The 25000-nt window shown below is 48.1% G+C and overlaps 2 protein-coding genes across 4 annotated transcripts in view; both read left to right on the forward strand.

The window, feature by feature from the left end:
• The window catches only part of mfge8b (milk fat globule EGF and factor V/VIII domain containing b), a 19744-nt gene extending 2470 nt beyond the window's left edge, over positions 1 to 17274 (forward strand). Inside the window, exons 2-11 of one of the 3 annotated variants that reach the window (XM_079346250.1) lie at positions 2376 to 2498; positions 2789 to 2920; positions 3595 to 3627; positions 10563 to 10676; positions 11761 to 11942; positions 12029 to 12184; positions 12321 to 12465; positions 13719 to 13903; positions 14169 to 14324; positions 15135 to 17274. In XM_079346250.1, coding sequence (XP_079202376.1) covers positions 2376 to 2498; positions 2789 to 2920; positions 3595 to 3627; positions 10563 to 10676; positions 11761 to 11942; positions 12029 to 12184; positions 12321 to 12465; positions 13719 to 13903; positions 14169 to 14324; positions 15135 to 15278 — 1370 coding nt within the window. In that variant the 3' untranslated portion in view covers positions 15279 to 17274. The remainder of the gene's footprint in view (positions 1 to 2375; positions 2499 to 2788; positions 2921 to 3594; positions 3628 to 10562; positions 10677 to 11760; positions 11943 to 12028; positions 12185 to 12320; positions 12466 to 13718; positions 13904 to 14168; positions 14325 to 15134) is intronic. The other 2 variants (XM_079346251.1, XM_079346252.1) reach the window with 2 other exon arrangements.
• A 7024-nt stretch (positions 17275 to 24298) lies between these two features.
• The window catches only part of hapln3 (hyaluronan and proteoglycan link protein 3), a 5057-nt gene continuing 4355 nt past the window's right edge, over positions 24299 to 25000 (forward strand). Inside the window, exon 1 of the mRNA XM_079347042.1 lies at positions 24299 to 24476. Coding sequence (XP_079203168.1) covers positions 24323 to 24476 — 154 coding nt within the window. The 5' untranslated portion in view covers positions 24299 to 24322. The remainder of the gene's footprint in view (positions 24477 to 25000) is intronic.

The raw sequence follows: 25000 nt of genomic DNA on the forward strand, positions 1-25000 counted from the left end.
TCTTCGCAGAGATAAGCGGACGGTTGTTGTTGGCGGTGCCAGCCGAGCATGTTGCCTCGCCGTCCCCGGAGACGTGAGCGCTCGACCCCCCCCCCCCCCCCCCCCGGACGCAGCGCTGATAAGAGAGGACGCTCAGGCAGGAAGAGCAGATCAGATGGAAAACAGGATGTTTGCTCTCGCTTTCTCTCTGTGACCTGCTACTGTACGTCTCCCCACTGCTGACGGATGATGCATCATCAACAGTCTGTGTGTTTACGAGTGCTGCTCTGTTTGTCTGTTTGGAGAGAGAGAGAGTACGCTGCTGTGATCAGCGCCTCTTACGTTTAACAGCTCGTCGTTTTTCGGTCCTGTGATGCCGATTTTACTCTTCGAGGACAAATGAAGTCGAAGTGTTTTGAAGAAGGGAGGAGAGGACTCGGCCTTGCACAGGAAGCGATAACGATGACTAACGATGGCGCTTTAACGGCGCCAGTTCAAAACTCTCAAGGTCACCTCGCGAAGCAAAGTAACGATGACCTCGATAAACATTAAGATTAAAAAAGACACATTTACAGGATGGAGTGGGTTTATGAGACCGGATGATCCGACTGAATACGTCGATATGAGAGAGAGGATGTGAGGGATGTGAGTTTCTTTAAAATCCCATTTTCAGCCGTGGCCTCGGGGCCTCTGAATTACACCCTCAGCGGGACTGAAAGGCCACTTTTCTCCCCCCGAGACGTCGACAGAAACATATTTATCTACTCCCACGAGTCGGCTTTGTTTGAGGTGGGAAGAGGTACCCCGCTGAAACACTTTAAAAACGGGGTCAGAGCTCCTTTTCTTTTTTTTCTTTTTTTTAGCTCGCACAGTCAGACCATGTGGGTCTTAAACCACCAATTTCACACTTGGGGGTTCGACCTCAGGTTCCCTAACAATTATCCAAATGATAAGTGTCAACTCGGTAAAGTCCCTCCTGTCCACAGGGGGGTGTAAACAGGCTGCCAGTTATTTACTTCCTTCATACATAAATGTCAGAACAGGGTGTAATTGAGAAAATTCCATGTGCTGTTTCTATATGCAGAGAAATGTAATTAGTGGTTCATTGTTAGGTTGAGGTCACTGGCTGCTTCGGTCCTCACACCTCCTCACATTCTGATGTCTGCAAGAATAGTTTTCATTGTTTCCACAGATATGAGAAATGTGATTATTTGTCTGCCGCTGATTCGCTCCTCCTGCGTCGGAGAAACCACCGACTGCCTCTCGAATCCTCGTCTTCCTCTCTCAAACCGCGAGCTGACATGATTTCCCTCGTGCTCAGAGAGCTGCCAGGCTGGAAGCGTCCAGCGTTTTTGAGTAGTGTTTACACTGAAGTGATGGCTTACTCAGCTGTTCACGCCGTCACGGCCAACCTGCTGCTGCTGCTGCAAGCTGTTTGCTTTTCATTCAGCTGCACAACAACAGAGAGGAGAGGCCGACGCTCTGTCCTTCTCCTCTCGGTTTATAAACGCGGTCGAATCGTTACAGTTGACCTCATTCAGTTAAAAAAAAAGAAACATCAGACTTCTTCCTGCTCTGAAATCTGAGCTGGAAATACCAGACGTGTGACAGGAAATGGCGAGCCTCTTCAGGCATTTATGAAAGTGAGCTGAAGAGTTTAAACCACAGAGCTGACGACCATCTCCAGAGTCTGCTCTTCTTCTTTTGTGGTATTTCGCCATAATTTAAAGAGGACATATTATAACCTTTTTTTGTCTCCCTGTTTGTCTAAATGAAACATCTGTGTTTGTTTATGACTCAAGCAGCAGAGGAGGTTTGTGACCCTGCAGAAACCAGCTCTCTCAGAACGCTCCGTTTTGGCGTGTGTGTCTCTTTAAATACAATAAGCCCCGCCCCCTCCCCCCCCCTGAGTTTTCCAGGTCGACGTCACTCCTCTGTAGAGAGAATAAAAATGGCAGACCTACGCTAAAGCTTTGCTCTAGGCTGGAGGTGGAGATACCAGGGCGAGGGGGAGGGACCCCAGAATCCCACTGTGACATCACAAGGAGAGCATTTACGAAACGGAGCATTTTTCTCTGAGTTGTCGGACTTCTGCAGGTTACAAACAAAGGACCGCAAGGATTTATTTCTCATGTTGTGATTCTGTAGACACGACAAATACATGTTCAAAAACACTGGATGTGGATTTTTCATGAGTCCCCTTTAAATCTAAACATTAGTGGGGACACAGTAATGCTACGCTAACGCTAAACTCTCTGTGAGATTCCTGCAGGTCTGTGATAAACAAACGAGCGTGGCATAATTTGTCTTTGCTTAATAATTTTGATTTTGTCGGAGTAACATTACCTTCCTTCCTTCCTTCCTTCCTTCCTTCCTTCCTTCCTTCCTTCCTCCAGGTGATTACTGTAAGGTGAACAAGTGCAGTAATGGTGGAACCTGTGTGACCGGAGCGGGATCTCCCTTCATCTGCATCTGCCCCGACGGCTTCACCGGAGAAACGTGCGACGAGACTGAGACAGGTGAGACGTCACACCTGAGGGAGACGTGAGCTTTCTGAGTGTCCTTTAAGGTTAAGACGAGGACAGTGGAGACGAACACTTCTACTGAGTGGACGTCAGGTTTAGTCTTGTTACTTGTTTTAGCGCTGAGGCTGAATACCATTTAGTCTAAGAGTGGATCAGAGAAGCGGTTTTTACACCCCGGTCTGAAGTCTTCCCCCGATACATGAAAACACACAAACCATTTTCTGAAAAGTCCCCCCCCCCCCTTAACCCTCCATTTTTAACTTGACCGCCTCCTCCACCAAAAGGGCCGTGCAACCCCAACCCGTGCAAGAACGATGCCACCTGTGACGTGAGGGGTCACTCGCGTCGAGGGGACGTCTTCAGCGAGTACGTCTGCAAGTGCCAGCCCGGCTTTGATGGAGTCCACTGCCAGAACAGTACGTCCTTTTTTTTTTTTTTTTTTTTTTTTATTTGTCTTACCATTTAATAGCTGCTGCTGTTTTATTTTTCATGAATTGGTTTGTACGTGTAAATCCATGTGAGATATTCAGAGCGTTATAGTTATTCCCAGGCTTGGAAGAATCCACTTTGAGTATTTCACGAAGAGCAAAACAGCGATGGGAAAAAAAAAAACTGAGTGTCATCTTAAACCACTTTTATTCTCCTCACTCAGTTTGTCTCGATACAGGAAACAGCCAGCGTTCTTGTGTTGACTCATGACAGTAAATCCCGCCTGCGTTCAGCTGTCCCACTTCTTCACGCTGTATTAGCCACTTTAACGAGCTCGCCGTTTAGTGGAGACAGCTGCTGTGAGCGCTCGCCACCAGACAGACAGCTGTCGCCCTCCTGACGCTTTTTATCCCGTCGTCACTCAAACCTGGTTAGTTCAGTCAGGGTCGGCCTCAGACGGGGGGGGGGGAGGAACATGTGCCGCGCTCCTCCAACCCGCCTGCAGCCGTGCACGCAGATGGCTGCTGTTTGTGCGAGAAGGCGGCAGAGGAACAGCGGCCGAGTGTGCACGAAGACGCAGCTTAAGAGGAATCGAGTGCAGCTCTGAGGAGAAGCCTATTTTTAATTTGTGCTTCATCATGTTTACCTTTTTTTATCGCAGGTGTCCAAGGGGCAGATTTGAGTTCAAGCAGAGGTAACAGTGGACGTTCACACAGAGAGAGAGAGAGAGAGAGAGAGTGTGTGTGTGTGTGTGTGTTTGCTCTTCTTCTTCTTGACTCCAGATGCTCTCTGTTCTCGAGGCTGCATGTTAACAACACACACACACACACACACACACACTCGTACAGAGAAGTGCTGACTGCAGCAGCGTCTGTCCTCGTCTCTGAGTACAGAAGGATCTCACCTCGTTACATTCACCTTTTATCAGTTTCACTCCCTCCTGCCTCAAACCTGCGTGAAGCTCTTATTGTTTAATCAGATCACCTCTCCCAGCAGGAAGAGGAAGACGTCCTTTCACACTTTAAGACACGTCATCGTGCCGTGTTAGAGCCCGACGTGTAGCAACAACCAGACGTGTAAAAACTGGTCGATAATGTTACGAAATACTGAACTCAGTTACGTTATTATGAGAATGTAATAACTGTTGTAACATTTCTGGGAAAAGGTTGCTTGATTTTTGGCTCAGCATTTTGTGACATTATCCAACTCAGTTTTTACATTTTGGGTTTTGTTACTTTTTTATTTATTTATTTTTTATTAACCTTACAGGTCGTCGTTACATGTCGGGCTCCAACATGTCTCAAACCTCGAGCCATTTTTCTCAAACATAAAATCTTCACTGAGTTGATTTTTTTTCAGTTTGCAAATCGAAGCGGGAGGTTGTTCCTGCCAGGACAGGAAGGGGGCGCTCGGGAGGCAAACGCTCCTTCAAAAGTATAAAGATAATCTGAGCAGAAGGACGTATTTATTTTATTTAACCAGGAAAGAAAAATCCTCCCTCGTCTCTCGCTTTCCTCGCTGCGCGGTCTGACAGTATCTCCGTGTTCAGCGTGTTGACCCTAAAGGTTTCTCACTCCATGTTTAATGAGCGCCGTGCGGCCGATGGTCATGCGCTGGCTGCAGCATATAAAGGTCACACACGCCACCTTCTCCAAGCAGCTCGCCTCGGCTGCACGCGGGGAACGGACTCGTGAAAAACTAGTCGAGTCAGTTTCAGCATATAGTCCCAGTTCCTCTTGGCAGACACGCTGCGCCCCGCTGCCAGACTCGGAGCAGAGCCGGCTTTTAACTCTAATGAGATAATGCTTCAGGGATGATGATGAGGGGAAGTGATTTGACCTTGTTGGTCCCCCCAACCCCCCCCCCCCTGCCTTTTCGGGAGGCGCCCCTCCATTTACAACGACTGAGGAGTGTGTTGTGACAGTTTAAGTGCCCTCTAATGTGTGTGTGTGTGTGTGTGCGTGTGCGTGTGCGTGTGCGTGTGCGTGTGCGTGTGTGTGTGTGTGTGTGTGTGTGTGTGTGTGTGTGTGTGTGTGTGTGTGTGTGTGTGTGTGTGTGTGTGTGTGTGTGTGTGTGTGTGTGTGTGTGTGTGTGTGTGTGTGTGTGTGTGTGTGTGTGTGTGTGTGTGTGTGTGTGTGTGTACACTGAGTGATGGGTCACGGCAGTTTTGTGTGAAACCGAAGGAGGCGTGCTGCAGAAAACCAGCGACTGTGGTGAAGCCCAGTTAAACTTCTAACGAGCATCCTCGCACTCACTTAGCGGGTTTATATGCGTGTCATCAGAGTAGGACAGGAACGACGCCACAGTCCTCCCATTGGTCAAACTGTGAGAGCGTGCGGAGGTCACATTTGACCCTTTTCGTTTTGGACAGACGTGAGCGAGTCATGAAGTTTCTGCTCTCACACGAAACGCTGCATCTAGAAATCTAAAAATAGAAACAAGAAAAGACGGCGTATTCTGGATCCGTTTGTTCCTTTTCTGGATAAACGTGTTTGAAACATCTTTGTTTCCTGATCTCATGATACACACTGTTTAGCACACACACACACATGGTTCAGCCCTCGTTGGCTGTCCAGCCAACAGAAAGTGGCGGTCCACACTGAGCGCTCGCAGCGTCAGCTCTGCTACTGTTGCCAGGCGAACGATAAGTGAACGTGGAGGCGGAAAGTGAATCAAGTCTGCCCGCGTGATGATGTCACACTCGCTACTCAGGTCTGACTGCAGCGCCTCGACTGTCCTGCCAAATAACCCTGAAAGCTTTTATAGGTTACAGAGGAAGGGAGCGAGTGAAGGACACGCAGAGGAAGGGAGCGAGTGAAGGAGACGCAGAGGAAGGGAGCGAGTGAAGGAGACACAGGAAGGGAGCGAGTGAAGGAGACTCAGAGGAAGGGAGCGAGTGAAGGAGACGCAGAGGAAGGGAGCGAGTGAAGGAGACGCAGAGGAAGGGAGCGAGTGAAGGAGACACAGGAAGGGAGCGAGTGAAGGAGACTCAGAGGAAGGGAGCGAGTGAAGGAGACTCAGAGGAAGGGAGCGAGTGAAGGAGACTCAGAGGAAGGGAGCGAGTGAAGGAGACACAGGAAGGGAGCGAGTGAAGGAGACTCAGAGGAAGGGAGCGAGTGAAGGAGACGCAGAGGAAGGGAGCGAGTGAAGGAGACACAGGAAGGGAGCGAGTGAAGGAGACTCAGAGGAAGGGAGCGAGGGAAGGAGACGCAGAGGAAGGGAGCGAGTGAAGGAGACACAGAGGAACAGAGCGAGTGAAGGAGACACAGAGGAACAGAGCGAGTGAAGGAGATGCAGAGGAAGGGAGCGAGTGAAGGAGACACAGAGGAACAGAGCGAGTGAAGGAGATGCAGAGGAAGGGAGCGAGTGAAGGAGACTCAGGAAGGGAGCGAGTGAAGGAGACGCAGAGGAAGGGAGTGAGTGAAGGAGACTCAGAGGAAGGGAGCGAGTGAAGGAGACTCAGGAAGGGAGCGAGTGAAGGAGACAGAGGGAGAGAGCGAGGGAAGGAGACGTGAGGAGAGTGCGTGAAGGAGACTCGGAGGAAGAGAGCGAGGAAAGGGGACGCAGAGGAAGGGAGCGAGTGAAGGAGATGCAGAGGAAGGGAGCGAGGGAAGGAGATGTAGAGGAAGGGAGCGAGGGAAGGAGATGTAGAGGAAGGGAGCGAGTGAAGGAGACACAGGAAGGGAGCGAGTGAAGGAGACTCAGAGGAAGGGAGCGAGGGAAGGAGACGCAGAGGAAGGGAGCGAGTGAAGGAGAGGCAGAGGAAGGGAGCGAGTGAAGGAGACGCAGAGGAAGGGAGGGAGTGAAGGAGACGCAGGAAGGGAGCGAGTGAAGGAGACTCAGAGGAAGAGAGCGAGGGAAGGAGAGGCAGAGGAAGGGAGCGAGTGAAGGAGACTCAGAGGAAGGGAGCGAGTGAAGGAGACTCAGAGGAAGGGAGCGAGTGAAGGAGACTCAGAGGAAGGGAGCGAGTGAAGGAGACACAGGAAGGGAGCGAGTGAAGGAGACTCAGAGGAAGGGAGCGAGTGAAGGAGACGCAGAGGAAGGGAGCGAGTGAAGGAGACACAGGAAGGGAGCGAGTGAAGGAGACTCAGAGGAAGGGAGCGAGGGAAGGAGACGCAGAGGAAGGGAGCGAGTGAAGGAGACACAGAGGAACAGAGCGAGTGAAGGAGACACAGAGGAACAGAGCGAGTGAAGGAGACGCAGAGGAAGGGAGCGAGTGAAGGAGACACAGAGGAACAGAGCGAGTGAAGGAGATGCAGAGGAAGGGAGCGAGTGAAGGAGACTCAGGAAGGGAGCGAGTGAAGGAGACGCAGAGGAAGGGAGTGAGTGAAGGAGACTCAGAGGAAGGGAGCGAGTGAAGGAGACTCAGGAAGGGAGCGAGTGAAGGAGACAGAGGGAGAGAGCGAGGGAAGGAGACGTGAGGAGAGTGCGTGAAGGAGACTCGGAGGAAGAGAGCGAGGAAAGGGGACGCAGAGGAAGGGAGCGAGTGAAGGAGATGCAGAGGAAGGGAGCGAGGGAAGGAGATGTAGAGGAAGGGAGCGAGGGAAGGAGATGTAGAGGAAGGGAGCGAGTGAAGGAGACACAGGAAGGGAGCGAGTGAAGGAGACTCAGAGGAAGGGAGCGAGGGAAGGAGACGCAGAGGAAGGGAGCGAGTGAAGGAGAGGCAGAGGAAGGGAGCGAGTGAAGGAGACGCAGAGGAAGGGAGGGAGTGAAGGAGACGCAGGAAGGGAGCGAGTGAAGGAGACTCAGAGGAAGAGAGCGAGGGAAGGAGAGGCAGAGGAAGGGAGCGAGTGAAGGAGACTCAGAGGAAGGGAGCGAGTGAAGGAGACGCAGAGGAAGGGAGGGAGTGAAGGAGACGCAGAGGAAGGGAGCGAGTGAAGGAGACGCAGAGGAAGGGAGCGAGTGAAGGAGACTCAGAGGAAGGGAGCGAGTGAAGGAGACTCAGAGGAAGGGAGCGAGTGAAGGAGACTCAGAGGAAGGGAGCGAGTGAAGGAGACGCAGAGGAAGGGAGCGAGTGAAGGAGACACAGAGGAAGGGAGCGAAGGAAGAGAAGGAGATATCAGATGGACAGCAGATGGATGGGAAGGGAGAGAGAGTATTTTTGCAGGTAAAGGGTTAATGCCTTTCTTGAGACGACCACGTTTGTGTTTATGTTAAAAAAACCAAACCATGTTGCGGCGTTGGATAACTCGGCTCGTCAAACCGAGGGAAACCCGTCCTCTCATGTTCAAAGAGGTGCAAAAACAAAAAGTCGGTTTGATGACGCCTTATTTCTCTGACTCAGAGGTTGGTCAGAAGACGTGACCACGGAGAGGATCATCGTGTAGCGTCGGACTGCCATCATGAATTCAGTAATGTTTAAAAATCAGATCTGAGAGGCCCGGCGTGCAGGATGTGATGTCACCATGCCCTGATCTATTCAGAGGACGCCTCGGCAAACGGCGCTTTAAATAAAATACTCTAGAAGTCCGTAAACTTCCTCCTGGGAGCGCTGCGTCCTGGCAGAGATCCGGCCCGGAGCTATTCCTGGAGCTGCTGGTGTTCCCTCCTCTGCCAGTCAAATTACACATCTGGAAAACTTGAGGCACTTTGATTCAGTGTTGCCGTCGTGGTTTTATACGGTGACTGTGGTGCCTGCAGAGTCACCCCCCCCCCCCCCCCCGGCGCGGCTGCATCACCATGGCAACGGTCAGGAAAGCACCGTCCAGTTGGAGAAGTTGTGCGTCAGCTTGATGACTTCAGGATTGAAACTGGAGTGACGCTTTCCTGGGATGAAAGATCCCGTCTCTCCTCACGCAGTCTCCACGTCGAGGAGCGTCGTCGTCGTCCAGCCGTGAATGCTGCCGATGGTTTAATTTCAGACTCGGTCTGAGCAGCTTGTGGGCCGAGGCCTCGCGCTGTGAGCTGCGGAGGACTCCACTCGTCGACCCGCGGCCTTTCGTCGCGGCCCGCTGGCTGCAGCACAGCTCGGGGACGCTGCGGATCTCCACGTGCGCTGCCAGCTGACCCCGGCTCTGCATCGATCGGGGTCAGGTTCTAAACGAGCCGCATGAGATTTTTGTATTGGTTCCCGCTTCTATGCCGGGACGGATATTGACTAACTATCGTGGCAGTGTGCTGTTCGCACATCCTCTGCCCCTGAAAATCGATTTTTACATGTCTTGTTTTTAGTGTTTGATGTACTTTAGAGGTGTAATAAACAAAAGCCTTTACAGGTGTACACATCCACCACCTGAGTGTGAGTCAAAGGGATTAGATCGCGGTCCTGACCGGGCTGCGTGGTTCTCCATGGTGCCCAATCCTCTTAGGAGAAGCCACCAGCTGACGCACGTCGGGACCGGAGTTCCCCTCAGCTCCTCATGATGACCCTCTGACATCACGGCGCATGTCCACACTCTGTTTAAGAAACACGTCTGATGTGTGGCAGCAAGTGTTTGAACGAGGTCCTGTAGTCCAAATTCTCCCACGTGCCCCCTGGTGGCCATAGAAGGTATTGCAAGAGGTCATTTACTGTAAATTAACGATATCCTACATTAATTCATTTTTAGGAATCATAACACACGGGTAGCTGCTCCTCTTTGAATTATCTCAAGACAGCAAATTGATGAATTTCTTTGCAGAGAGCTTCGTGTCTCTCGTCCTGCTTTGTATAATCTGACTTGTTGTGTTTAGTGTCACGACTGCACACCTCGTTATCCGGAGTTTGAAGGATGCACATTTCAAAACGGCTGTACTCCTCCCGTGGCTGTGCGAAGAACGGCGATTTGGACACGGAGCTATTTATGGAGCGTGTGTGTGTGTGTGTGTGTGTGAGAGAGAGTGTGTGTGTGTGTGGGTAGGGAGATGCTGCCATGTGTGCGCCTGTCGGATTAAAAACATAACATCAGCGCGCTGCCTCCATAATAACCACCACAGAGGGTTCAGGCTCCAGAGAGTCACTGAAACACCCCTTTAGGTGTGCAGCCATCTGTACAACCAGCTGTGTGTGTGTGTGTGTGTGTGTGTGTGTGTGTGTGTGTGTGTGTGTGTGTGTGTGTGTGTGTGTGTGTGTGTGTGTGTGTGTGTGTGTGTGTGTGTGTGTGTGTGTGTGTGTGTGTGTGTGTGTGTGTGTGTGTGTGTGTGTGTGTGTGTGTGTGTGTGTGTGTGTGTGTGTGTGTGTGTGTGTGTGTGTGTGTGTGTGTGTGTAACATTAAGCCTGTTTAGTCACACTGACTGTTCTTGTGGGCGAGTTTTATTTTCCTATTTAATGCTGTTGATTAATTTTCCTCTCTCTGAGTCATCGAACACTTTGATGAACAGAAAGTGTGGGCGGGGGCGCCCTCTAGAGGCGGCACAGAAAACTACAAGTCCTTTTTTTTATGATTATTTTTCCTTTTTTTTTTTTTTTTTTTAAATAAGCGTTCGTCTTGAACTTTTAACCCCTCACATCCTGACTGCATGAGCTCCAGCTGCTCCTTCAGATTAACGCTCCGGCACGGCTTCCACTAACCTCCGTACGAAGCAGCTGATGAAGAACATGTCCCACCTCGTCTCTCAAGCATGACCTCCTCTCTCGCTCGTAATGTGTGACAGTCGACCAATCAGCCGCTGGTGTGACTTCACTCCTTGTCTTTTTTTTTCTTCCCGTAGATGTGAACGACTGTGCTGTGCAGCCGTGTCAGAACGGCGGCACCTGCAGGGACCTGGAGGGAGATTTCAAATGCCACTGCCCGTCTCCCTACGTGGGGAAAAACTGCCAACTGCGTAAGTTTGACTCGTCGAACTCTTCGCTCAGCTCACACACTCACCTGAGACACCTGAGCGGTGAGAACAGGAAACATCTGCACTGTCACCAGCGAGTGTGCAGTGGACTGATGTGTAACCTTCCTGTTTCTCTTTTTTTAAAATCAAACTTCTTTTACCTGTGTTTTTTTTTTAATGATCTTCAGCGTCTCAATGATTCATTCGTTCTAAATCTGTTGAATTCATCTGTGACAAAAATATATGAACCGATAGAAGAACAGGAAAGTTGGACATCGATGATGATGATGAAGATGGCCGAGCTGCTTCATGACGATGAAGGCTCTTTATCATTCAGATGCTTTTTTTTTTTTTTACCTGGCAAAAAAAACAAAAAACAAAACGCTTAACTGCTTTTGTGCAGTGACAACAAAAGAAGCGCTGCACGTTCGTCCTGTCTCCATGGCAACAGCCGCTGTACGACCGACGAGGCCTCGTTTACGTGTTTAATATCTCAGATCATACACGGAGCGACGAGGCTAAACTACAGGAAGTATCACGCGTGCGGGGGAAAGATCAACCCGCCTTCCTGAGAGGCTGCTTTTTCTCCAGGCCGCCTGCCGCTGAGAACGCTCTCTACTCATTAAAAAAAGACGCTGGCGCTCGGAAAAACAACGGCAGGTGGACTCGGAGTATAAACTTCATGACTATAGAAGAAAACTTTGTGTTGACGTTTACTTCCTGTTTTACAGTTAACGAGTTACAGTTGAATTAAATATCAGACTTTTAACAGGTCGGCTCTGAGTCAGACTTCTTATCGTGCTACATACCAACACCCAACCTCAGTGTGTGTGTGTGTGTGTGTGTGTGTGTGTGTGTGTGTGTGTGTGTGTGTGTGTGTGTGTGTGTGTGTGTGTGTGTGTGTGTGTGTGTGTGTGTGTGTGTGTGTGTGTGTGTGTGTGTGTGTGTGTGTGTGTGTGTGTGTGTGTGTGTGTGTGTGTGTGTGTGTGTGTGTGTGTGTGTGTGTGTGTGTGTGTGTGTGTGTGTGTACTTTTCATTGGAGCCTAAGTGGGAAATGTTTGGTTGACGTCCCTCCTCACACCCGCAGGCTGTATTTCTCTGCTCGGCATGGAGGGAGGGGGCATCGCCGAGTCTCAGATCTCGTCCTCGTCGGTGCGTTACACCATGTTGGGCCTGCAGCGGTGGGGACCGGAGCTCTCCCGCCTGAACAACAAGGGCCTGGTGAACGCCTGGAGCCCCGCAGCTCACGACAAGAACCCGTGGATACAGGTGAGGTGACGGCCGACGGCTTTTAGACATCACTTCCCTGCGTTTGAGCTCACACTCTTTTTTTTTTTTTTTTTATTTCCTTTCAGATCAACATGCAAAGAAAGATGCGCTTCACGGGTATGGTGACGCAGGGCGCCAGTCGCATCGGAAGCGCCGAGTTCATCAAGACCTTCAAGGTGGCGTCCAGCCTGGACGGAAAGACGTTCACGGTGTACAGGACGGAGGGCGAGAGGAATGACCGAGTAAGGAGACGCCACAACCGATCGTAACACTCGACGCACAGATGCGAATGAACCACTAGGGGGAGCTGTGACGGATAAAACGCGTCTCGCTTCAGCGCCAGCTCTTCAGTTTCCTGACTCCTCGTTTCTTTTGCAGGTTTTCATCGGGAACACGGACAACGACGGCACCAAGACGACCCTGTTCGACCCGCCCATCATCGCCCAGCACATCCGCATCATCCCCGTGGTGTGCCGCAAAGCCTGCACGCTGCGCATGGAGCTGGTGGGCTGCGAGCTCAACGGTAAACACAGAGACCAGTCAGACGAGCTTCACCGTCGTCTCATCACCCCCGTGCAGCCGGCGTTTGTTTTTCAGCGCGTCCGCTCGGTGACTCATCGCGCTTCAAAAGGACTCGTATGATTACTTACTCTTCAAACGTCGAACACAGATGCACATTTTTATGAAAACCAAATGTTGTTGTTGTGTAACGTTGGCGGGCGTATCGCAGATTAACGACGACGTCAGAAAACAGCCGAGAACACTTAAAGCCGGAGCGGCCGCCTCGCGCGCTGGCACGAGTTCGACTTCATTAACTCGGAGTTGTTTGTGTTCCAGTCAGTCTCTGTTTACGTCGCTGCTTTCATGTCGAGCCAGCGCGGCGATCCGGGATCAGCTGCCTCGTTTCACCCGATTCTTCCGCCTCTCACTTTGTTGCATGATTTGTGTTTTCTGCTTCCTCGGCGTCGGATCACATCCGAAACAAATGAGCTCCGGCCCCCGCTTTGATCTACATGATCTCATTTTCCAAATGTTCACAAAGTACGCTCGCTCCTCATCACGGCGTCTGGGAACACGCGTGTGCTTCCTGAAGCTTCGGCCCGTGTTGTAATCGAGCAAACGAGCTGAACGTGTGAAACCATGAGATGGATGTTGCATAACGAGCCGCGTGACGCAGCATCTCTCCCGCCCTGCGCGGCCAGCTGCTGCACATGAAGACACTCGGGCCTCGTCCACATGTCGCCGGGTTTTTTTGTAAAAACGAATATCCTGCCGCCTCCGTCTAGAAAAAAAACTCACTTACACACGACCTCGTTTTTAGGAAAACCTTCATCCACACGCAACCACAGAAGTGCGTTTTTAAGCACTTCCTGTCAGATTGTTTCTGAATGTAAACGCAGGTCGCCTATGTGACGTATGAACATATTGTGTCGCAGGCAGTGACGTTTTGAAACGCAAAAAACGTCCACATGCAAACGCATAAACGGAGAATTCACAGATCTTGACTTTGGACGGAGGTGTTTTGAAAGCTTCGTTTTTGATGGCGTAAATCTGCGTCTCCATGTAGACGAGAGGCCGAAACGTAGAGACCCGGCTACTTGTGGGCGGGGCCTCAGTGACTAACCTTCTGCTCTGACCATCGCTGTGTGACTGCGTCCTCTCTCGTCCTCCTCGTTGTCTCCGTCTGCTGGCTGCTTCCTGTCCGTCATACTGTCTTTTTTTTTTTCCTCCCCTGCCTGCTCGATCTCACCTCCACGCTGCGTTCAAACGCTGCAGGTTGTTCGGAGCCGATGGGCATGAAGTCCCGGCTGGTGACGAATCGGCAGATCACGGCCTCCAGCACCTTCCGCACCTGGGGCATCGAGTCGTTCACGTGGCTCCCTCACTACGCCCGCCTGGACAAACAGGGCAAGACCAACGCCTGGACCGCCGCCTCCAACAACCGGTCCGAGTGGCTGCAGGTGAAAAACCACGGAGAAGCACACCTGTGTTTGACTTTTAATTCGCTGATTGGTTGTTAACACAGGTGTGTGTGTGTGTGTGTGTGTGTGTGTGTGTGTGTGTGTGTGTGTGTGTGTGTGTGTGTGTGTGTGTGTGTGTGTGTGTGTGTGTGTGTGTGTGTGTGTGTGTGTGTGTGTGTGTGTGTGTGTGTGTGTGTGTGTGTGTGTGTGTGTGTGTGTGTGTGTGTGTGTGTGTGTGTGTGTGTGTGTGTGTGTGTGTCCTTAGGTGGACCTGGAGTCTCCAAAGAAGATCACAGGAATCATCACACAGGGAGCCAAAGACTTCGGCTCCATCCAGTTCATCACAGCCTTCAAAGTGGCGTACAGCGACGACGGGAAGTCCTGGAGCGTCGTGAAGGACGAGACCACGAAGACGGACCGGGTCAGTGCGAGTCGACCTGAGCCGACCTCTGTCCTGTTTTATTCAGCGGTCAAACAGCGTTTATTTATTTTCATTTCATTGTGTTAAATCAGCAGAAATCAACATCTGTACATGTTTTCAGATGAACAGATGAGAAAATCACGACATGAAGCGTCCTCAATAAAAATGTAATGTTGGTGTAAATACTAATAATAATAACTTTATTTATAAGCACAGACGTTTACAAAGAGCTTCGACAGAAAACGATAAACATCAATGATCAGTAATAAAACACGACGACGTCACATCACAGGTTGTAAAAACAGCAGAAGTCAAAAGACTTTAAGATTTAAAAAAGTATAAAAGTGATTAAAATAAATAAAATGTGAAGATTAGCCATTAAAAGAAGCAAAAATGAAAACTGAGTGATGATGACGTGAAAGTTGAGTTTTCAGAAGTGATTTAAAAGATGTCTGACAGAAGTTGTGTGTGCGCACTCGTCCACACGCCTGGAACGGATCACCATGACGACACGCTTTGATTTGTTGTTCTCTGACGATGCATCCAAACAGACGCTCACCTGCCAGATGTTTTCAGATGTGCACATCTGAAAACATCTGGCACAAATGAGACAAAACCGTCGATCCGGGACGTCGTGGGCGGCCGGCGGTTCTCTCTCTCCCGACTTCATCGATGAAATGTGACGGATTAGGATTTAATCTGTGTTCGTTAAATGTGTTTGTGTGGAGATGAACGCCTCACGGTGTCGACGACTGAAAGACAGGAAGTGGTTCACCGTGTTTTAACGATCGTCTTCTCTCCTCCAATCAGATTTTCCCGGGAAACAGCGACAACAACGTGCACAAAAAGAACATCTTCGAGCCGTCGTTCTACGCCCGATACGTCCGCATCCTGCCCTGGGAGTGGCACGAGCGCATCACCCTGCGGATGGAGCTTCTGGGCTGCGACGAGTAGCGACAACCTGAACCCCCCCCCAAAGTCCTCGTCCTCTACCTCCTCCTCCTCCTTCCTCCCTCCCCCCCTTCCTGAGCCACGCCTGCACTGCCTTGCTCTCAGCACTAGGGGGCAGCAGACACCAGAGTAGCACCCCAGACCCTGGCTGCTTGGAGGTGGGGGATGTGCCCCTTTTAACCACTGTCACCAGGACGCTGATAAAAGTCTCATCAGTCTCCTCTTTGTGTGTTTTTCCCCTCGTCTGAAAACGATTCTTTATATATATATATATATTTTTTTTTTTGTAAACCGAGTTCGGCTCGGGTCCGATTTGTAATCCCACCCGCTGAGCAGATGAAAGGTGGCGACTCCTCCCTCCCTGGGTCAGAGGTCGAGGGGGCAACAGGACTGCTGCGGTTCAGCTGCTGGACTCCGATGATCCTCCATCAGAACATTTACGCTGGTGATGTAGATACACTTTAAAGCTTTCACACAAAATGTCACGCGTGGTTTCAGGTGACGCTTTGACTCCTTCTTCGGTTGATTTATTTTAAATACCCCCCAAAAAATGAATCTGTGCAGAAGGAACTCTGTTTTAGGCAAAGACCTTTTAGATAAGAAAAGAAGTGCTCCCTGATCGTTCAAAAAGAAAAGAGGGACTCCAAATCTCGAGGTGTCTCGCCGTCCTCGTTTGTTTGACATCCAATCAGTGAGCTCGTTAAAAACGTTCACTTGTAGCAGCCAGTAAAAATTTGAGTGTTGATGCTTCAGACTCGTCAACAGTCGCTCGGAGGAGAGACGCTCACAGACAGGAAGTTATAAACACAGACGGTGTGAGGTCATCGCTGAGAGACGGCAGCTGAAAAAGCATTAAAGCCTTTAAATGAGATTTACACATGTTGCTGTTATGAGTTGGTGACACGTTGGAAAGATTTCACCCTTTAAATTTATTTGGGATTAAAACCAAATTCTCTGCAGGATTATTGTGACTGGCTGCTGCAGCGTGAGGTGTCACAGCGAGCTTTAATAATATTAATAATATTAATAATAAAAAAAGTCATGTTTAATTGAAGTCGCGTCGTCTTTAACGAGCTGTTTGTTTTTAGGATCTGAGAGAAAAACAGAAGTTGAAGCTTCGACGTGTTGGACGTAACGTTTCAGGTGGAAGCAGATCTCATGTACAGAAAGTTCTTACGACTCGCTCTGCGGCGCTTCGAGCCGCGTTCAGTTTAAATTTTTTTGTTTTTTTACGGCACTTTGATGTTTTTGTGTTTTGAATATTTGAAATGTCAAAAATAAATAAATAAAAAAAAGATGTAGGAGAAGAAGAAAAAAATCTGGGTTAAAATATAGAAGATTTTTGGTGTAAATAATTCACACACACGCACACGCGCACACACACACACACACACTCGATGTCATGGAGGAGTCCAACGTGACGCCTCCACTTCAAAGCTGAGGCCGTCCTGATAACGCTGAACAAGAGAAACCAAATTAAATCTGAATTTTACGGTTCCAGTTTAAAAAAAATAATAAAGTGACACAAACCGCCATATCACCCCCCCCGCCCTCTCTCTCCCCCCCCACAGTAAACCTCTCTCCACCCCTCCATGAATTATGTATTATGGGCTTGTGCAATATGATACCGTGTTAGTTTTGACAACAATGAATATTAATTCAAGACCCTTTTAAAAAATGCATGAGGGGGTCGCGGCGGCGGCGGCGAGGGGTCGAGGGTGGATGCTCGTGTCAAACACTGTACAGTGCGTGTCGTCGCCCTGCATGCTGTTCACTGCGCTGGAGTCACGTTTCGTCTTGATGTTCAGAGTCGTGTAGAAATCTTGTTTTCCCCCGATGTTCAGCTTTTCTATCACAACATGTTTTTTTATATATTAAGAGTTCTCTTCTTGCTTCACTGTTTTTTTTTTTTTTTACTCCAGTGTTGTGTTTCTAAGAGGACTCCTCTGTTTGGCCTTTGTATCTTTAAAATGAAGAATAAATAAAGAAGTAAAACACACTCGGTCTGTCTCTTCTTCTGGTCCGTCGAGGTCCTGACATTGATTATGTGGATGAATGAAGTGGAGCTGTTTTCCATTTAAAAAGGTGCGAGATCAAAAGGAGTTTTTTTTTTTTTTGCCTGTTTAGCATTTCAGCACCCGGGGGGCCTAATCTGTCTTTGTTCAATCTTACCTTCAGCCGAGGACGCCGTGTCCCCTTCACCGTCTCATTACACTGTGAAGGTCACACACTCGCTCAAAGAGAGCTTTCAAACACACGACGAACTGAACTGAACACTTCTGCTTCAGCTGGGAGGATTAGTCTGGAGGTTCTCTTCCCTGTTCTCGTGCGCCGAGCAGAAAAACGTAACGTGCACGGAGATCGTCGTGGTCATGTTCGCCGTGCGGCAGTCGCAGTTTTACAAACTTCTCCGGAGAAGTCCGAGTGGGAGAAACTCGGCTTCGTCTCCTGAGTTTATCCACGTGTGAAACCTTTTGTTCTCCATTAGCAGAAAGCCGGTAATTATCATGTAAGACAACAGTTGTCGGATGATCTCATGTTGTTTCCACCAGCTGTTTTCCCTCCGGAGTCGAAGTGTTGAGGCTCTAATGACGGCTCTTCTCTTCTTCTTCCTTTCGGAGAGGACAAACACTGACGGGCTCGTCAACAAAGGGACGATTGTTTGGCTCCTTTTTTACACTTCAGCCGTTCGTGGTTCATTTCCTGTTGTCTGCCGCTCACATGTTTCCAATGTGTCATCGTTGCTTCGATAGTCTTTCTGTGTGACGGCAACACGACAAAAGGATTCTTTAATATTCAGCCTCAAAGTGTCTGAAACAAACAAACAAACACCGACTGACTGCTGACCGTGATCCTCGCCAAAGACGGAGAGACGTCGACGTTCACCACGGCCGCACGCCGAGAAGCTCCCGTGTGACGGATTTATTAAACGTCGATCCGAACATCTTCTTCCTTTTTGGATCTACAGTTCTCCGATCTCAGCGGCAGCAGGATCGAAAACTCTCACAGTCGAAACGTTTCTCGTCATTCGGCTGGTCGAATCACTTCAAAGCGTCACGCGGTAAAATCTCACTGGCAAAGAAGCGGGACTCGAACCGGCGACCCCGCAGGTTCCCAATCCAAATCCCACCGGGCTGGAACCCGGAGGGTCGTCGGTTCAAGTCCTCTGGTTCGTCCACTGTGACGTCTCTACATTAGTGTGTGTGTGTCAGAGATTATTACAGCATATATAAAACTTCTGTCTGTACAGAAACGGAGCGAATCTCACTCGCTGTTGTTGGAAAGGTTTTGCCGAGGTCAGTCCTGGATTATTAAATAATTAATTTGTAAAGTCATTACCAAGTCTCACTTGTGTTTTAGTGGATTCATTAATAACATTAAGAGTCACTTTCAAGTGTTCGTCTTTTGAGAAGCTTGTACAAAAAAAACAAAGAACAAAAACATGACACTAAAGAGATTAAATCAGATTAACGATGTAATAATCTTCCAATAATCTAAAAGCTACAGAGCGTTTAAATGTTGTGTCTCCAGGTACAAACGACAAACTGCTCAAGTCAAAGAATAAAATCCATGAAGTGAAATTATATTTGATAGGTGAATGAATAAACATCGGCACATATCAGAGATGAAATTATGGGATAGCGATGGTCACTGGATCGGCTGATATCGGCCTCTAAAGGTTTCTAAGGTTGTCACGGGGCCTGATGTAATATTCATGATGTCCTGCAGATTTAATCAGCCCGGGTTCTCCTCCTTTAGTTTCCTGGTATGTCGGACAAACTGGGCAGAGGATTTAGGAAACTGGAGGCACCGCAGCGGGTCGAAACAGGAAGGATCCACTTTTGGAAAACGGCATCTATTTCAAGTCCGGTATGCGTCAACACAGACGGATTCCTCCGGGGACGTCGTGTAAGGAGAGGGGAAAATCCTTCTGTTGTTTCTGCATGAACGTTGGTTTTTAAAGAGGTGGCGGGATGCTTTTTATGATCCCGACTGCAACCCTTCAGTTATCGTTTTAGTTTTGTTTTATGGTTGCTATGGTAACCTGGTTTTTACTCTCTTTCCTTTGAGTCAAGCTGCGGGTCACTCTCTCTAATCTTTCTCTGTGACCCTCCGTCCTCTCCACGCCGAGCAAACGCTAACGAGAGCGTGTGACTGCTCACCCTGACACAATCAACCACACACACACACACACACACACACACACACACATAAACACACACATAAACACACACACACACACACACAAACACACACACATAAACACACACACGCACACAGCCATCACGCCGTCTTTCATGTGGTGTCTCTGGTCCTTGCTCTGGGACTGAGCGTTGCAGAAATTACACCCCTCCAAACGCTGCAGCCACCCACAGGTTCACAGAGGCTGCTGGTATTTGGGGCCCCGGGCCAAAAGCTTTCATGTGAGGGATTTGGGAAGAGCACCGGTCTGGTCTCTTCAAACACTCGGAGAGATAATGGCTTAGAGACACAGAGGGAGGGGAAGCGGCTGTCACACCGGCTGAGAGCGGCGGGGGGAGGCGAGATTTTAGGAGCTGCTGACAGATCCTGTCTCTGCAACAGAACAACTTCACTTTCTTTGCTGGAATTCTCAAGTGAAGATTTATCAGCTTCAGATCTTTAATTAAAAACTCTAACATGCATCCTTTGGATCGGGGATTTTCATGCTCATCAGGAAGTTTGTGCATCCTCAATTTTTATCTTCCTGCACGTGTGCGTACTTTTTCATCGATGACGACGAGCAGTCAGATTAACACGAAGTCCCTTTTTTTAATTATTTAGAACGAGTTTTAGAAAAAGTCTTTACATTGTAAAAACAAGACAAAGAAACTTATGATTTGAATCCACGAACGATGTCAGTCTGCAATAATCGATGCAGAATCGTTCACATCGAGACGTTTCAACAGCACGTCTTCTCATCGGCACGCTAACGCAGCAACTTCTGATCCAATCAGGCAACACGGCCCGAAGAAACGTGACTCCAACCGAAACTTGTTTCATGATGAACCCTCATTAAAACATTTGAAACAACAGAAGAACATGTTTGTGAGAGAACAAGCACAGCAGAGGGGTCTCGCATTGACACAAAACAAAGTCCCTTTTAGCAGCTGTAATATATTTTCTCCTGGTCTTGCTAGCCAAGGAGATTAAAGGTCATCTCAGGTCGCTGCAAGGTCATAAACTTTGTCGTTACAGGTCACTGCTTGTTGTCTTCGCCTTATTTGGTCATGACCTTTTCCTCTTTTCTCAGAGTCCGTGATTAAACATGTTGATTTGCAGCATGATTTAAAAAAAAATGTAAAGAGTCTTTCAGCTTCAGTTGTTTAACATGGCGCTAACGCTACGAGAGCCTAACCAATCAGAGATGTTGAGTCACTGCAGGCCCCGCCCCCAAAACTCCCTGGACCTTTGGAAAGAAGTTCCTCCAGTCGTAACGGGTCGAAGTCAGACAGATTGAACAACATATCGATCAGAAATTGGGAACAGTATAGAACGAAGGGATGTGCTGACGGAGCTCGTGCTTCAAGAGACAAAAGAGAGAATTCAAAACGTCTTTTTGAGGACGTAAAAGTGGCGTAGAGGAAATCCCAGTGAAGAGCAGCGAGCCACTGTTTGAACCCTTTGGAGGTGTTTGGCTTCACAGCACATATTTAAGATGGTGATGAAGGCGAGGCAGGAAGCGGCGAGCGATGGAGGGCACGACCGGCGTGCTAAAAAGAATTCATTTCAATGTTGTAGTTTTAGTGCTGCTGAGGAACGTCCACAGGAGATGATTTAAACGTCTTAATGTTCCCTCTTTACGTGACTCATGTGGTCGTAACGTTTCATTCTGTGGTTGTCATGTGACTGTACCATGAATCATCACGTCATCATCGTCTAAATATCAGACCGAGGAAGACGAGTAGAAGGAGGATGAGCTGTCTTTATAGCTTCAGCGTTCTTCGACTGGCTGTGGTTGTGTTAGGTTCAAGGACTCTAACCTTCAGACATACAACTCGCCAAATGATGAAATAACGGACACGGACACGGATGATCTTTGAACGCTTCTGCAGAAGTGGAAAAGCAGCCTCAGAGATCTCAACCTCTCGTCGACCCTCTTCTGCTTTTCTTCCCCTTTGCTTTAGCTCTTCATTCAGAATAAGTGGGCGTTTACATTAGCGTTAGCCTGCGTGATCACAAACCGTTAGTTAATACAATCGTATAGAAAAGTCTCCTACTGAGTGATTGACAAGTAGATAATATGCGTTGTGTAATCAACTGGTCTCGACTGGTTAAACATGTTGATTTGACTAATTGTGTTACAAGCTAAAAGTAAATCTACGAAACTAGCAACTTCCCCTCGTGGAAGTTTCCACTACTGTTATAATAAGATATTATAAAAAGCATACTGGAAATCTCCCTAAATATAATCTGTCAGCAAAAAGCATTAAACAATTGATAATATGGTTCTCGATTTTCTAACAGGTTGTTGGTTTGAGGATGATGAAAAGACACGTTAGCATGCAAACCCACTCTGTTACTGCGCGTGCTGTTAGCATTATGCTAGCCTGCTAGTTATCTCACGTTATCTCCGCTGTGGAGCTGCTGACTCAGAGCTACGTGACGACGGTGGAATAAGAAAGACGTATAACAGAATTAAATGTTATAACAGACTCATCCATTGATAAAACAGGTCATCTCCAACATACGTGTCTGTCAGTTTATAGTCATGCTAACAGATCGAGCAGCAGAGGAGCGACTCCTTGAGCATGGCGAGCAGCGTTGGATCTTTTCCAGGTTTACAGCTGCTGCTGCTGCCAGGACAGGATTCCTTTCCATAGTTTTCATGTTTTCTTGATGATATTTTTATGAACCTAAAGGTCGTGGGTGCAGCCGCAGCCAGAGAAAACAGAAAAACGGCGTCCTATTTCGACACAGGCCCCCAAAACCAGGAAACTATTGTCTTTGAGGGTTTACAGGACCACTTTCTCTTTGGGAGGGAGCCATCATTCAATTTTCATTTTAATGCCGAACTTTTTTCCTTTCTCTGAAACGATGAGCAGAAATTCAGGAATTCTGTTTACTGTCAAATCATGCAGCCAGAAAACATGCCGGCCTCGATTGTTCACCACAACAGTGATTAAAAATGGAACCCTCGACATCCTGGTTTTTGCCTCTCGTGGCTTTTTGAGAGCAGCTTTTCCACTCTCGACATCCTCAAAACCAACTGGCACATCCCCCAATCCTGTGCAAATTGTAGTGGTGTTGGGTTTTTTGTCGGGGACGGCTTGGTGTCAGTCGAGTCACACGAAAAGAACACGAGTGGCTGCAAAGGGCTGACCACAGAGGAACGCATTGCGTGCAGGATTCAGAGAGACTGTGGACTTAAAGTTAGGAAACATTCAGCGCTGCTCCGTGTCCTGACATCGACTATATGCCCCGTGTCAAGAGGTTAGCTTCCATCTGCACGCTGATAAATGCACTTCAGCATGAGCGGCACATTCTCTCCGGCCCCGGAGGAGAACTGGCATCCACGGCTGCTTTTATTTCAGCCACTGACTGCAATATGAGTTCACGTGACCATATTTGCTGTGTTACTGGAGGCCATGGCCAAACAGACGTGTGAAATCTGCTCTGTCAGCTTCAGCATACCAGGAAGACGGGAGTTGGCAGCTTTTAGAAACGCTTGGCTTTTAGGCTTTATTATGCGGAGCATCAAATGAGAAGTACATTTTCCCCGGTTTAAATCCAGCGTTTATTTATCTGGCAAATATCTTCAATAAAGCTTTAACTTTGTGTTTTTACAGTATTTTTTTAATATTCCTATAAAACGTTGATGACTCATCCTGCTCTCATTTTCTACCAATTAAAAAGCTTTGTCGAAACTTACGATCCAATCAAATTTATCCCTGCGTGATGTCCTGTCTCCTGTTTTGTGAGTTAAAAATACGTCACAGCTGTTTCAGTGGATACTCGATGTTTTGTTTCATGGCGTCTTTAAAAATCCCACCATCCCGATCTTTAAGATGGTTTTGCTTTGGATGTGTTGATGAGCGCTCGCAGGAATGTTTCACTTCTTGTTAACGAAAATGTTGTTTTTGACGTGGTCAAATTGTTAGTTAGCTGGGATGGCAAATTGTCACTCACACAACTCCTGGCCTCGGCCTGTCCCCCCCCCCCCAAAAAAATAAATAAACAAAACAAAACAAATGACTGCAACCAGGAGAGACTAAATTATGAGTGAAAATCAATTTACAAATGTGAAAAAAAGAGAAATGTGACTCCTTTGTGATGCCTTCAGGGACTTGAAGGAGTAGCGATGCCCCCCCTGATTGTAAAACTTTACAGCTGCAGGATGATCGTAGAAGAATCTGGTTGGTTAAGTAATTAAAGAGCGCTCCCAATCAGCCGAAGATATATAGAGGGAGTGACATAAAATGAACTTCTTTAGTTTGTTTAAAATCATCAGGATCCTTCTCGGCCGCCTCGCCCTGAGAGGAGACGGTAAAATACACCTGACTTGTAAACTCTTAAAGCTGTTAAATGAACCTACAGCTGGTAAACTCAGCAGGGTTTAACTGTCAATGTAACACAAAGATTTGCATCTTGAACAACACGCACAGAAGTAGCTGCTGCTGTTTGGTTGCTGCATGTTGTCAACAACAGTTGGAAGAGAAAAAAGAAAAAAGTCTATTTGTTATATTTGACCAGATTTGAATGAGATGAGAAAAGGTCAAAGGAGGAAGGGTCCTCTGGTGTGACCTGACCCCGCTGACTTTAGAGCGATGATGCAAACAGAGTCCATGAAGCATCTGTGAGCAAGATGAAGGGTGGAGCAGAAAATGTTACACATGACACCACCTGAATGTTGGTTCATGGGTCGACCATTGCTTTCTAAATCCTTCCTTTATATCCATCTGTGATGTTTTTTACCCTCTTGTTTTGTAAATTGCCCTGTATTGGGTCTTAATGCTCTCGCGGGATGTGTTGGTGTATTTGTACCTGTGCTGGTGCATCTGCTGGATGCGCTCGTGCATGAGCGCGTCATGTCTGATGGTGAAGAAGTAGTAGTCTTGACTCGTGACGTCACCAGGCGCGCACCTCTGAGCTCCGGGACGGTCCGGTCAGCGCAGACACACACAGCAGAGGATGAGGAGGAGGATGAGCTGAAGACACGCAGGGCGGACGACTTGCTTCTCCGTGAGTGACTTTTCAAACACTTCGCAAAAATAAAAATAAAAACGTTCATGCGGCTGTTTAAAAGCAGGAAATAGATGACTTATTGCATCTTTCAAGTAGAGTAGTAGTTTACATTTTTAGCTGTGAAGACACCTACAGCGAAGAATACATCACAGGGCTGCAGAACACCGGAATGAAAGATTGAAATAACGCGATATTTACGACAAATGTTTGTGTTTACATTGAATAGCAAGAGAGGAAGACGTGAAAAAAATGCAAGGAAATAAGAATACACGCCCACGTTGAAATATTTTGATATACTTTAGATGTGTGAAAATGTTCATATAGCCTGAATACTCTATATTTTAATAGGCTGTGGGCCTTTTTTCACATGAAAACGTGGATTTTGTTTCTTAAAAGCTTTTTAAAGTTAGAACTGGGGTGATAATAAATTTAGGACTAGCTTTCTCCAGATGCACATTTATATATGCTTGCCTTATTTAAATTAAAGCTGTTTTATTTTTAAGATTGGATTATCATCACAA

The sequence above is a fragment of the Symphodus melops genome (genome assembly GCF_947650265.1).
Source record: "Symphodus melops genome assembly, chromosome: 6".
NCBI classification, from domain to species: Eukaryota; Metazoa; Chordata; class Actinopteri; order Labriformes; family Labridae; genus Symphodus; species Symphodus melops.